At 58.9% G+C, this 14363-nt stretch overlaps 1 protein-coding gene across 1 annotated transcript; it reads left to right on the forward strand.

Moving 5' to 3' along the window:
• The first annotated feature begins 273 nt into the window (after positions 1-273).
• LOC110587227 (myelin transcription factor 1-like protein) lies at positions 274-4448 on the forward strand. Its single transcript, XM_044912158.1, has 3 exons — positions 274-338; positions 2228-2311; positions 4223-4448. Exons 1-3 carry the CDS (start codon positions 274-276, stop codon positions 4446-4448), a joined length of 375 nt encoding a protein of 124 aa, XP_044768093.1.
• The last annotated feature ends 9915 nt before the right edge of the window (positions 4449-14363 follow it).

A 14363-nucleotide genomic window follows, 5' to 3' on the forward strand; every position in this document is an offset into this window, starting at 1 on the left:
GGGCCGGGGTCCCAAGCACAACAAGGACACTCCTCAGGCCTGCTCAGTGCGGCCATCAGTCCCCACACGGGCACACATCTCTTCAGCCAGAGTCAGGGACGCAGCGCCTCTCTGTCCACCACGGCGAGCCCCCCACACAGCACTCCCTAAGCGCCCACCTAGGTGCCGCCCGCGCACCCCACCCCGGCCTTGCCCCCACCCACAGAGGGCAGGGGTTCTGAAAGTGTCGGCGGTATTTCCAAAATCCATGAGATCTCAGATCCAGACTCAGACATGCCGCGAGCCCCCCGTGTCAGCGACGTGGGACCGTGGGACATCTATGCAGGAGACGTCATCATGTAGAGTACAACACAAGTGTCACCCGGGATTCCTGGATCCGAAAGCGTGGCTCGGAGGTGACGGACTCATCCAGGAGGAGATCGGAGCTGGGAATGAAAGCGGTGGCGGCCGGGACAGCAGGGGTGGTCAGCAGGTCTCCCCGCCCAGCCGGCAGGGGCCGAGGGCGCACAGAGTCCCCGCTGCGCGAATGGCCTGGATGAAGGTGAACGAGCACACAGCTCAGTGCTCGTGGCTTGAGTCGCAAGTGCTACGTAAGTGGACGGCGTCAGCACGGTGCACGTGACGCAAGGGACAGGGCTCCCCGGGCTCCCGGGCCGGGCGGTCAGCAGGGCCCCTGCACCCAGGAAGACGTCTGGGACGACGTGCCTGCGAGCAGGCGGACGGAGCGGGGGCGGGGGCAGCGGGGACAGAACTGGTGGCAGGGCCGGGCCCCGGGAGCCTCGTGCGCACGTGGAGGAATTTGGCGGTGAGCCACTGGAAGGTCTTAAACAGAGTGCCTGAGTGCAGCGCCCATGAGTGCCGGCCTGGTCTAACGCAGCGTCTCGGAGGGAGAAGGTGGCCGATTTCGAAGATACTTAGGACACGCTGGGCCCGTGGCTGCAGCAAGGAAGGAAGGGAGGGGCACAAGGAGCGTGAGCACGGTCAGGGCCCCAGGGCAGGCAGGACACGGACCCGCAGATGCGGAGGCTGCACCAGGCTCCGGAGGAGCGTCCCAGGGGCTGCAGGTGGTACCCTGCCCCGGGGCCAGGAGCGCCCACCGGCTTCAGGTCACGGTGACCTGGGCAAGAGCACTTTTCCAGGCAGAGATGAGAAGCCAGACCACGGTGAGGGCAGCTGCTGAGCAGTCAGAGGTGGGGCAAGAGGACCCCCACTTCCCTAAGTTTTACCTCAAAACCGGGTCCGGGGTGGGGATGAAGGTAGCTGGAGAGAGAGAATGCAGGCATACCTGGTGTTTCCCGTGCCCCTGCTGAAGGAGACAGGCGTGAGGGGGTAGGAACACGTGCCGTTGGAGACAGGAGGGGCCGGCCTGGGCGCCCGAAGCCCCAGCCCAGAGCCCAGGCCCCCCGCACGCCCCCTCTGACTGCGGGTGCTGCTTCTCACCGCAGAGGAGCCTGGCAGCCTCACAAAGAAGGAAAAAGGCGGAGGACACAGGGTGCCGTGCTGGGGAACAGACCTCCCGTGGATGGAGCCGCACCTCCACCTGAGAACCCACGTGCCCGGAAGGGAGCTGGGACTGACCCAGGAAGGACGCACCGCAAGCCCAGGCCCAGCGGGAACAGTGGCCCGAGCCCCGCCTGCACCACTGCTGTGTGTCTACCCTGGAGTCCGAGGCCACGTGTCCTGGGCGTCTCAGTAAAAGGCCTAGTTTCTGGTTCTTCAGTTCTTTGCAAGGGATCCCATCTATTCTATATATTCTTGTGTATAATCTCATGTAATAGCCTATTGTCAGGCTATGTATATGCCCATCCATACGTGAGTACTTTTTCTGTTCCAGCTGGAAATTTTCCTATAGGTAAATGTGAGCTTCTATTTCCAAAATTTTGACAATCCCTCTGTACCTTCTGCAGACACACTGAAGTCTATACCATGTTCCCCCCAGAGGGCAGGGCTGGGGAAAACGGGTCACCAAGAGAGACCCAGGGAGTGCGTGTTCTCTTGCTCCAAGTGGCCCCTTCTCTGCGCCTGGCCGCCCATCCTCTCTCAGCCAGGCACCCCAGCCTGTCTCCACGCAGAGGGGCTGCCCCCAGAACGGCCCTCCTCCCAGAGTTTGTGCTCATGGGGAGAAGCTCCGGCTTCTGCAGAAAGCGGGGTCCGAGCAGCCGGTGCGGGAAGGAAGTCAGCCAGCCCCGCAGAGCGGATGTCTCCTGAAGCCCTGTCCCTTCTCTAGTCTTTCAGGTTGCCCGAGAGCAAAGAAGAGCGGCATCAGGATAGCACAGAGCAAGGAAGACAAAGAAGACCAGGAGCCCATCAGGTACACGTGCAGGCTGGGCAGGGAGGGGGCGGGCTTCCGGCAGGATCAGCGGGGAGGAGGGGACGTCAGTCACCCCAAGGCCAGATCCGGAATCCGCACCCAGAGCCCCCTTGCCGGCCGCTGAATGCACCATCGAAATAGCAGGTGGTGTAGCCAGGGACTCTCCACACATCTGACGCTCTGAGTAACGGGACCCCCGATGCTTCCCTCTAGCCGTGGGGGTTGGACGCCGGACACTTCCCTCTAGCTGTGGGGGGCGGACCCCGGATGCTTCCCTGTAGCCCTGGGGGTTGGACCCCGGACGCTTCCCTTTGGCCCGAGGGCTGGACCCCGAGATGCTTCCCTCTAGCCGTGGGGGACGGACCCCGGACGCTTCCCTGTAGCCCTGGGGGTTGGACCCCGGACTCTTCCCTGTAGCCCTGGGGGTTGGACCCGGGACGCTTCCCTCTAGCCCTGGGGACCGGACCCCGAGACGCTTCCCTGTAGCCCTGGGGGTTGGACCCCGGACGCTTCCCTTTGGCCCGGGGGTTGGACCCGGGACGCTTCCCTCTAGCCCTGGGGACCGGACCCTGAGACGCTTCCCTGTAGCCGTGGGGGTTGGACCACGGACGCTTCCCTCTAGCCCTGGGGGCCGGACCCCGGACGCTTCCCTGTAGCCGTGGGGGTTGGACCCCGGACGCTTCCCTGTAGCCCTGGGGGTTGGACCCCGGACGCTTCCCTTTAGCCCAGGGTGGGAAAAGCAGTTCGCTGACTGGGAGAGGCAGATCCACGAATGTCTACGAAGGCATCAGCTCCAACACTGAAAGCCAACATTGGCCAACATTCCGGCTTTTGAGAATCATGTAGCTGCTGTCTGCCTTGCTCTCAGGCAGGCCGTGAGAGCGTGGGTGCCTGGGGCTTCCAGCACACGGGCAAGCCCCTCAGCCCGGCAGTCCACCTGGCCGTTTGCCCCAAACTGTTGCCCAGAACCCAGGTCCCAAAAATCCCTAAGATAAACCTGGCACTATCTTCCTGAAATGTTGATCTCAGTGTCTTTGGAGAAAAATGTTTGATTAAAACAAGATAAAAATTAATTAAAATAAAAAGTATTAAAATAAACCTTAACCAAGTAAATGGGTACTATAAATTTTGTAGAATGTAAACTTTGCCATTAAAAAGAAAATGCAAAACCCACCAGTTTGGGGCTTATGAGGGGCCCCGACTGAATCACACCCACCTTCTTTGAGATAACCGTAAGCGGTTGGGGTTGTGTGTCCTTGGTCCCTCCGTGGCGAGAGGTTTCAGAAGCAGGCATTAGCCTACCATTGACCTTTAGCTCCCGCCAACGATTTTCCCCTTTTATTCCCGCAAAATATACCTATGGTGTACCACACACCAGCACTATCCAGGAGACTTTATTAAATACTATCTCCCCTGCTTCAAATCCTCTCTGGCTGGAGGTGTTTGATGGCCTGTGGAGAACACGGCCAAGCAAACAAATGTTTTCTAGCTCTCGAGAAAACCACGGGTTTATAAAATCATAAAAAATAATCCTGCAATTTCTCCTTGACTTTGCATTCTTCTACCATAAAAACTGATTCTGTCCAAACGTGGTGTCTTTTAAACAGACACCTGCACCTCACTTGCTACAAGGACAGATTCTTTTTCCCCTGCTGGTGTGCAACATTGTTCACCAAGAGCAGACATCCTGCCCCAAACAGCCCCCTCCGTCGGCAGCGGACCAGGCATTCCCACGACAGAAGGTCCCTCGGTTCGCCGCTAGGTGGTACTTTCAGAGATTTTCCTCTGTCTTTGTCTTTGCTGGAGTAGAGTGTGATGGTTTTTCTTCGAGCCAGGTTATTTTGACCTTGCTGGAGAGTCTGCCAGGTATATGGCGCCAAGACCTCAGAGTGTGTCTCTTCTGCCCCCCAGATGTCCCGTTCCCGGGTGTGATGGCCAGGGCCACATAACCGGGAAGTACGCCTCCCATCGAAGCGCGTCAGGGTGCCCCCTGGCCGCCAAGAGACAGAAGGACGGGTACCTCAATGGCTCGCAGTTCTCCTGGAAGTCGGTCAAGACGGAGGGCATGTCGTGTCCCACGCCGGGCTGTGACGGGTCGGGGCACGTCAGCGGCAGCTTCCTCACACACCGGAGGTGAGTGGCCCTCTGTCCTGGCACCAGGCCCGGGCAGCCCCACCAGGAGTGTCCGTCACGGCCTAACTCAACACCCCCATTTAGAAAGAGAAGGTGGAACACTGCTTCCAAACTCATGACCTTCCCCAGCGAAGAGAGGAAAACCCTTGAGCGTGTTTAAGAAGCAAATCTCATTCCTATCCTGGGTCAGGACAGAGGCTTTCACAGGTCTTGGATCAGGATCCACAGAGAGAAACAGGCTGGAATTCTGCACACATACGAGTATCTGTAGGTTTAATCCTTTGGGCTAAAGATGGCGGGCAGGCCGCACGCAGGGAAGGAGGACGGTATTTGGCACAGGGGCCTCATGCTGCATGCCTGGGCCAAAAATGCATCAGGACATTTCCAGAAGAGCCGATCACCCCATTAACTTTTACTCGCTTACTTTTAGAAGAAATATATGCAGTTCGATTATCTTAGCAGAAGAGGCCTGTCCGTTGAATCAAAGGACACTCGGTGGGTCCCCATGGTTGGGTTAGGGTGGGCGGTGTAGACAAATCACAGAGGCCAATGGAGTCAGTTAACCGGGCGGGCGTCCCCAGCTCCTTGGAAACCAGGCTGGAAGGAGAAACGCAGTAAAGCCAGGTCCAGCACAGAACGAACCAATGTCAGTTTGCAAACCGGGAGTCACGGGAGGTTCAGGAGTACGGAATGAGCCTTGAAATGTTCCTCAAGAGGAAGGTTGATTTTTAATTGTTAAATTCCTGCTCAGGTAGAGAACTCAGATGGGATCAGGGAGCCTAAAGCGGAAACATGAATGCCTTTCCCTGACCTAATCTCTCAGCAATGGCTCAAGGCCCTGGTGTCCCCCGCGGACAGAGGGGCCCACGAAGCCCCACGCGGGCTCACGACTCCGGGCGTGCACAGCGACCTTTCTGTCTCTGTGCTCGCATGGACCACACCGCTCGTACTGGGACGGCCCCGGTCCTGCTCTACAGACACTAGCCCCAAGCCCCGGGGTTTGCCGCCTGCCCCCAGGGCCAGGAAGGCTCCCTCTTTGGCCCAGGTCCCTGCCGAAGCCACAAGGTCCCCAGACGTGACCCATGACACCTGCCCCGCACGAGGGCCACCAGCTCTGCTGGACGAGCCTGCACAGGGCCTGGGAGGGGGCATTGCAGGGCGGTCAGAGGGCGTTCAAGTCAGAGCTCCTGCCGTGGGTGGTGGAGCTACACAGACCGGAAGCCTCCTCTGACTATAAAGCTGAATCAGACGCTGTGAACAGCCACCTCGATGTGCCTGTAGGCAAGGGCTCTGAGCCCACAGGTGTTGGGTGATGGAGCCCCATCTTTTGTAGGGTCTGACTGTGCGTGAAGGAAAACAGGCCAGGGGGCACGTGGGGAAAGGGGATGAGCAGCACTGTGAGCCGAGCCGACGGCATTTTGCTTCCATTGTGGTAAAAAACACATCTTCCCACCTTAACTATTTTGGGGTGCACAGCTCAGTGACATTGAGGTCACTCACGATGTCGTGCAGCATCCCCACCATCCACCTCCAGAACTTTACCATCTTCCCAAACTGATGCCCTGTCCCTGTAAACCCTCGCCCCCACCCCGCCCCTCCAGCGCCTGGCGCCCACCATCCACTTTCTGCTTCTACACGTCGGAGTCCTCCAGGGACCTCCGATGAGTGGGATCATGCAGTTTGTCCTTCTGCGTCTGGCTCACCTCACTGAGCAGCGTCCCCCATATGTGGCAGGTGTCCGAATGTCCCTCCTTATAAGGCTGAACCACATCCTATCGTTTTCATTTATGCTGTTGGGCAGGCAAACCGTGATTCCCGGACGGTGTGAGAACAGTCGTCCTGGCGAGAACCCGGCCAGGGGTGCAGACATTGTCTCCCGGAAGCTGTGGCCCCGCCGTGGGGAGCGACGGGCCGTGGGCCTCCCAAACCTTAAGGCCTCGGTTAGGAGGGGCCCTGGGAAGACCCCGCTGATGTGCTGAGACGGGGGGTTCCTCCTCTTCCCCCTGTGCTGTGAAAACAGCAGGTTTAGAATCAGAACAAAGACTCCACGGACACAGAAATGTCCCGTTCGTCCCCTTTCCCCCAAACTGTGGCGGCTCCTCGGGCGGTAAAGGGTGGTGTTTAACGGTGCCAGGATGTAAACAGCAGACGAAGCAGGAGCATAGGTCTGGGGCTTTGGGGCCATGGAGCTGCTGCCCCCAGTTTCCTCCTCAGGGAGGTCACGGCTGCGGGGGCCGCGGGGACCGCGGGGGCCGTGGGGACAAGGACAGTTGGAGCCACGGAGCTCTGCGCGCCCACCGTCCCCACGTGCTGTGAAACCGTTTCATTTATTTTGTTTCTTCGAGGCTGGGGGCCACGCTCTCGGGTCTCCAGTCCATCCTGAGCAGGGCCGCTGTACAGGACATGGACAATGTCTTATTTTATCTTTAGGATTGCCTGAGTCTTCCTAAAAAAGCAGTGTTTAAGATGAAAAACAAGTCGTTCAAAACCAGATATTTTCTCATATAAATCAGACAAATTTCTATTGGGATGTGTCTCTAACATTCGGATAATAAGGAAAGTAGAGCTCCTTGCTTTCTGATTATTTGGCACATTTTTATAGCTCATGCCCTCCAGGCCCGAGGGATGCTTGTCGAGTCTTCGGGAATGACCAAGTCTCCCCGCCGGGGCTGCTCCCCATCCTCACTTCGAAGGCCAGCCGTGAGCAGAACGAGCGTGGTCCCCCAAAGTAGCAGCAGTGGGCCGTCCAGTGGCCGCACGCACCTCCCGGGGGCTGGGCAGAGGGTTCCAGAAAACCCAGTTGGGGACCGCGAGGCAAGGAGACCCAGCGACCCAAACCGGCCTGGGAGAAGCCAGAGGGCAGAGGGCGGGTGTCGGAGGGGCGAGCGGGGATGCGGCTGGAGGTAGAAGAGACGCGGGGTGAGGGGCCAGTATCCCCCAAAGGCTCGGGCGGGGGCACAGCCTCAGGAAGAGAGAAAGGGCCTGTTATCAAAAAGGGAAAAGCCGGGGACAGAAAGACACTGAAGAGCCGGGCGGACGGGCAGGCAGAGCTCGGGGGAGGTCAGAGCCTGGGCCGGGGGTCAGGGCAGGTGGGCCCAAGGAGAAACTGCTGCGGAGAGGGGGTCAGCGGGCAGCGGGCGGGCAGGGGGAGGGCCCTCAGGACCCAGTGACCGTCCAGCAGCTGCCTGGGGGACAGCCAGCGGCACGTGAGAAAGCTAAGCAGGCGGCATCCTGGCGCAGCCCTGGGGAAACACCGGGGCACTGGGTCACGAGGGCCACTGAAAGTGGGTGTGGGGGGCAGGGACGGGCAGGAGCTGGGAGGGGCTGGCTGACGGGGCGCCCCACAGCCCAGCCTACCCCTGCCAGTCCCTCGACCTGGCTGCGTCTCTGGGACCGTCCCCCACTCCCAGCCCGCGGCTGAACGCCATTCCCTCCTCGTCTTTGCACCTCTCACCTCCCTCTCTACCTCCCCCTCTGCCCTGAAAAGGCCTCCTCATCCTCCAGCATGTGTGGGGCTCCCCGTGTGCCCAGCAGCGTTGCAAGCACCTTCCTGTGTTAACCCTCGGAGTCTTCGTGGGAGCCCAGAGACATAGGCACCATCGTCTGCCCGGTTAAAGACTAGAACTCAGGCAAGACGGGTGACGTGACTGCAGGGAGTGTGTAAGTGACAGAGCAGGACTCACACCTGGGCGGCCTGCCTCCTGCCTTCCAGGCCTCCTCCTCTGAGCTGTGCGGCCTCCCCTCAACCCTCAGCATATTTATGGACCCGGTGACACAGGCCCACTTCCCTCTCCCAGCCCAGCGGTCCCTGCACTTGTGCCCCACCACCGAGTAATGGCAGGGTCTGCCCTGCTCTGCTGCAAAGGTTTCTATCCATGGGACCATTCCCTGGACCCCACACCCACAGCACCTTGCCTGGGCCCCACATACCAGCATTTACGAAATGCCGCCACACATCAGTGAAAATAGGAAGGAGGGGTGTGTTCATTTGGTGCAGAGCCTGCCTCATCCGAGTAGGGAATGCTTCACCAGGTGGGAAGAGTCCCGAGGCAGCAGGCTCCAGACCACAGTCCGGGCACCAGAGGCGTTAGGTGGAAGGGCAGGACAGAGGGGGATGCTCCGCCAGAGTCCCCCTGACCCCGGAGCCCGAGGGGGGAGGCGGTGTCCTCAGCTCTTGCACCTGCTTCTCTGTGTGGGAGTGTGAGGGCAGAGCACGTCTCTCCCATCCCGCTCACCGCACTTCCAGTACGATTAGGAAGGGGCCCCCAAATCAAAGTCCCTAATGCTAACCCTGGAAAAGTAATAAGCAATCTTAGAACTCGTCTTATCTTTCACTGGGCTTGACCAACATGAAGTTTTTTCAAAAAGGCCCCGCCTAGACCCTCTTAAACTTTCCACCCAGACCCAAAACCTGATTTATTTTATTTTCAGGTTCCTTACAGTTCATCACAAACGGGGAGACAGCCTTTTTCCGAATGTTTATTTTGCTTGATACTTGCCAAGAGAATTGCATTAAAAATAAGCCCCCGTCCTGAGTATTTACTCCGTGAGTTATTTTATAATCAATCAACTCACGCAATCCTCTGGAGGAGCACCTACCACTTGCTCCCCTTCATGGGTAGACCCAGGGCTCAGCATCACCAAATGCAAGGGATGCTGGGAGATGTAGTCTTCCCAGGGGATGCTGGGAGATGTAGTCCACCTTTGGGATGTGGGGGAGATGGAGTCTTTGTGGGCCCAAGAAGAAGAGGAAAGCTCTATGCTATGTTGAGAAGCCATAGTTTTTTACAAACACATACACAATCACTGAACCACAGCACCTGAGATCTGTATGGTCCCGATTTTAGATCAGACAACCAACACCAAGAAGGCAAGACGCTCTCCCCTGGGCACACGGCCCATAAGGAGAAAAGCCTGTCCGGCGGGCATCACACACGGACCACCTGTGTCCACCTGCAAGACCCAGCCCGGGACGCTCACAGTACAGGGACTTGGGGTGGCACCCAGCCGGGCCTGCTAGGCGTCCTTTGGGCCTCCCTGGGGGGTCACCTGCTCTTCTCCAGGCAGCGGGGAAGCAGAGCAGGGCAGACCTCTCCCTCCCCAGCCGACCTCGCCAGAGGAACAGCCCTGCCCTCTGCCCACCATGGAGACATCCGCCTCTGCAGTGAGTCCTCTCACAGCTGAGACCTTGCTCCTCCCTCCAAGGCCACACGATGCACAGAGGACCCCCGAGGAGCTTCCAGGTGCTCTGTACTCAAGGCCTCTGATGACAAACCCAAATTCCACAGCTTCGGGGAATCCGTGGCTCTACCAACTGTGATCCAAGCGGTGGTGAACCCGGGGCCTTGTCGCCTCAGGAATCTTCCCTCTGGACTCTGTGCAGCCCCCGGTCCCTCACCCTTCCACCCTCTCTGAGCTCTCTCCTCTGGCTTCTGCTGCCGGCTCCAAGAGGCGGAGGAAACTGGGAGGTCGTGGCCGGAGCTCCCCAGACCAGCGGTGGTTTTCTGCGTCACGAAAGCAGATTGAACGCATCGTGCTTCCCTTTACAACACAGGAAGAGAGGTCTTCTAGATTTCTTTCCCGGAGGAGGAGGGGTGGAGGGCTCGGGTGGCCCCCCTCCAGAAGGAGTCGCTGCGCTAGAAGGGGATGGAGAAGATGTGCATCCAGGGCCAGAGAGCACGCTGGATGGGGATTTGCTGGGCGCCTGTTTCTGGGAAGGTAGCCAGGCCCCCACACCCCTTGGGCCACCCTTTGGTCATCTCACCAGGTGGCCCGTCTGCGGGAAGATGTCTCCATGCTTTGTTCATGGGTTGTTTGCTGGCCCCAGATTTGTCTTGTTGCCAGAGGAGGCCTGGCAGGCAGCTTCCTCCCTGCAGAGGGACCATCCTTTGTGCAGGACTAGAACTCCCCAGGAAGAGGGGATACAGCGAGATCTTGCTGAGGAAATAGTTCTCCTTTGTGGGGGACGCGTGTGGGGCTGCAGAGCCCGTGCCCTCGACCAGAGCTGCCCGCACACCCTCCTGCATCACACAGCCCCAGAAGGAGAGCGTCCAGGATGAAACTGGACTCTGAGTCCTGAGCACTCACTGCCCCACAGGTCCCTCTGCTCATCCTCAGAGCGGTTTCCGTGGGCAGTTGGCCTTAGCAATTCCCTAACTTCTTGGGAAAGCCTTCGGGACATCTGAATGCACCACCCTTTGCAGGTGGCTGCCAACGGGCCTGGTCCAGACGTGCCCCGTGGGGCTGGTCCCCTCTGCACGGCCCCGTGCTGACCACTGCCTCTGAAAGCCCCTCAGCATGTGACCCTGTATTTTAATCTCCATGTTTCAGTATTTGACGGGAAACATTTGGGACGGAGAAATCCAACATCTGCTTCAAACTGCGACCCCCAAAGGCCCCATGAGAGCTGGAAGGTGAAGGTCGCATCTGCTCACCCTCCTTGGCCTGAGGCCGCAGGAGCCTGCAGTGCAGGCTTTGCTGAGGGAGGTGGGGGGACCCTGGCCTGGTGGCCTGGTCTCTGTCCCAGGAGCTTTCCTCCTGGGCCCATGTCACACCCGCACCTCATCTTTCTGTCCCGGGGGCCGACAAGCATCCGGCGGCTGTGGACGTTCCTGCACAAAGTATCGCAAGCCCGCGGCTCACACCACGCCCGGCTTCTACCTCTGTTCGTGCATGGCCTGGCCGAGGTGTCCCCTCCTGGGGCTCACCGTCCACCTCAAACTCATTCGGGGTCTTGGAGGAATTCAGGTCCTTGAGGCTCCAGGACTGAGGCTCCGTGTTTGTGCCGGCTGTTGGCCAGGGGCTCTCGGTGCAGGAGGCCCCCTCGCCACATGGCCGCCGACTACCTGAGGCAGCAGGAGACGCTCCCCCGTGTCCAGGACTGCGTTGTACGCAGCGTTCCCTGGACACAGGAGCAATCGTGTGCTGGACGCACTCCTCACCCAGGGAGGGTCCACCACAGGGCGGCACAGGGCAGGGGCTCCAGAGCCACAGGCATGCCTCCCACAAGCATGTTATTTCGTGCTAGGGTCTTTAGGGAAATAAAAATGTTTTACACAGTCTCTGCCTCGAGAAACGTAGCCTGTTGTAATTATATGGGGTAGACCAATGAACAAGCCAAACAATTAATAATACAAACAAGCTCATTTTTATCTCCAGTAAACAGATGAAGAAACTGAACACGCACACACACACACACAGCACCGAGACCTTAGAGCGTGAGGTCCTGCACTGCAGACCTCATCCCGTCAGTTCTGATCAGCAAGACACCACACTCAATTTATAAGCAAATCATAGGTTTTCAGGAATACAGCAATTTTTTAAAATATCTATTTATTTATTCGAGAGAGAGATTGAGTGGGGCGGGGGGAGGCAGAAGGAGAGGGAGATGCAGACTTCACGCTGAGCAGGGAGCCGGACGTGGGGCTCCATCCCAGGACCCTGGGATCATGACCTGAGCTGAAGGCAGATGCTTAACGACTGAGCCACCCAGGCACCCCAGGAATACAGCAATTTTAAAAATGTGATTGTGTCATGCAAATTCTACAAGTCCGCGTGTTTTCTGTGACTTGGCTGATTTCTGCCCTCCCTCCGCCCTAAGACGAGAACTTAGCCTGCGGTCCAGCCTCTGATGCCTGCTCTGTCCGAGGGTGTACTTCCGGGCGGGGGGCAGCCCCTGAGGCGGCCTCGCCCCGCCGTGCCCCCCGCGCCCCGCTCGCCTCCTCCCAGAGGTCCGCATGGTGCCGTCCTGGGCAGAGGCGCCGGGACCCCCTGGGACGGAGCGCCGGGCTGGTTCACGGACTCTCCTCTGCGTCCTCTTTGGCTCCCGCCTCTGCCGGACACCACTGTGTCCTGGGGTCCCCGGGCACACCCCCATCTCAGCCCTCCTGGGCCCTCCCTCTCCCTCCTCAGTCTGGCCCTGAGGTCTTCGTCTGCACCCACGGACCTACACGGTCCTTGCTGACGCTGGAATTCGGCATCTCCAAAACACCTCTCCTGTGAGACCCAGAAGGCTTTTCCTGATGTTCGCGCCAGCACGTTTGCTGAGGCAGCAGGAGCCGCGAGTTCCACACGGTCTCGAGGAAATGGGAAGACCGCGCCGGCGCCGGCTGGCTGCCCTGCACCGCACTCAGGGCTCCCAGCCCACGGACACCGCAGGGCCACGGGGAGGAGGTTCGCACTCTCTCTCCAGAGCCCCCACACCCCTTGCGCTCCGGGCTGTTGCTGCCAGCAGTGGGCCAGCCATCGCGGACCTTCCGGGCCAGTGGGCCCCAGCCTGTGGCCGCCCCACGCTCGAGGCCGGGAGCCCCGAGTGCCGTCCCTGCGGCAGAGGTCACTGGGTCCGTGTACCTCCTTCTCAGCCTGCTCACATCTGCAGAGACCCCCTTTCCAAAAGGGTCCTCCTCACAGGTTCTGGGAGCTGGGACGTCAACGCGTCTTCTAGGGGGGACGACTGACCCACGGCGATGACAGATGTGGAATTTAGCTCGCAAGCAGAAGGAGAGACAAAAAGAGAAACTGAGTCCTCAGTGTCTGTCAGGATGAGCTTCCTCAGCACAAAACCCAAGCAGGGGCTCAACAAGGTTCAGGTTCCGTCAGGTACGCAGGGGCCAGGCTGAGTGGCACCTTGTGACCGTCAGAGCCCGGTCCCTCCTGCTCCATCACCAGGCCCTTGGAGCTTCCTCTCGGGGGCTCCTGTCGCTGATGAGGGGCCGGGGGCCGCTGACCCTCAGGCGCCCACTCAGAGGTCCCGTCTATCCCCTGGACCGAGAGTCCTCCTGGGGCCTCGCCCAGGCGCTGGCCGCCCGGCTCACGTCACGCCAGAGTCCTCCCTGAGGTTGAGGAGCAGCTGGGTTCCTGCTGCCCTGGCCCACAGGAAGGGGAGAGGAGAGCACCTTTGGCGTGGACTACGGGCCCGATGGCGGCAGCCGTCTTTCTGGGGGTCCTGGTCCAAAGCCTGAAAACACATTTACCTCCACTGATCTCAAAACTCTACTGAAATGACCTGCTCTCCTTTTATAAATCCACGAAATAAAAATAATGAAAATGCAGAAAGCAAAGAGCATTCCCTCACCTGCACGGTGTCACGGGAGCTGAGGTGCTGGGGGACGCAGGGCTCGGGTCCAGCTCTGTGGGGACAGACGGATGGCGGTGCCCAGCGGACGCATGGGGGTGGAAGCCAGGCGTGAGCACGCCGTGTGCGGGCCCCAGGACCCTGCGGCAGGATTCAGGGCAGCCTCGGAAACAGAGCAGGAAGTGGAAGTCTCTGTAGGAAGAGTGGGGTTCCAGATGCTCAGCCTCGCGCCCCCCTCGCCCAGCAGAAGGGGCGCTCCGCGTTCGGGACCCGGGGGGGTGGGAGGCAGGAATGCCCAGTGCAGGGCGAGGCCCTCCGCCTCTGGTTCCCAAGCTGCTGTGACCACAGCCTCGGCCTGCGTGTGTCCCCCACAACCTCCAGACAGGAGCGAAGCCCCCCCAGAAATCTGCAGGCCCCCAAGACAGGCCTCAGCGGGAGATACTCGGAAGACAACCAGCCATTTAAGGGAAGCACTAAGTAACATGGCAGAAAGCAAAACAGCCTTCAAAAAAGAAAGAAAACCTTGGAGAAAACAGACATTTCTGGAAAGAGAAATTTTTTTAAATTTGTCATCCAATAGAAAAGGAGAATAAATGGAAGAGTATGACTTAGTCTCTTCATAATCCAAGAAAAATCAAGAAAACAAGAAAGATATCTTTGAAACAAAGACAAGTGAAATAAAAAGTTCAGTTAGAAGGTTAGAGTGTAAAGTTGAGGAAATCTCTCTTAAATTATAAAATGAGAAAAGAAGACAATTTTTAAAAACTAGAGGAAGAATCCGTGGGGCTTTCGAGCCGGCTAACAGGAGTCTCCAGCAGGTGGGAGAAGAGAGGAGCGAGGAAAGAG

Source organism: Neomonachus schauinslandi, unplaced genomic scaffold (genome assembly GCF_002201575.2).
Source record: "Neomonachus schauinslandi unplaced genomic scaffold, ASM220157v2 HiC_scaffold_206, whole genome shotgun sequence".
NCBI lineage: Eukaryota > Metazoa > Chordata > Mammalia > Carnivora > Phocidae > Neomonachus > Neomonachus schauinslandi.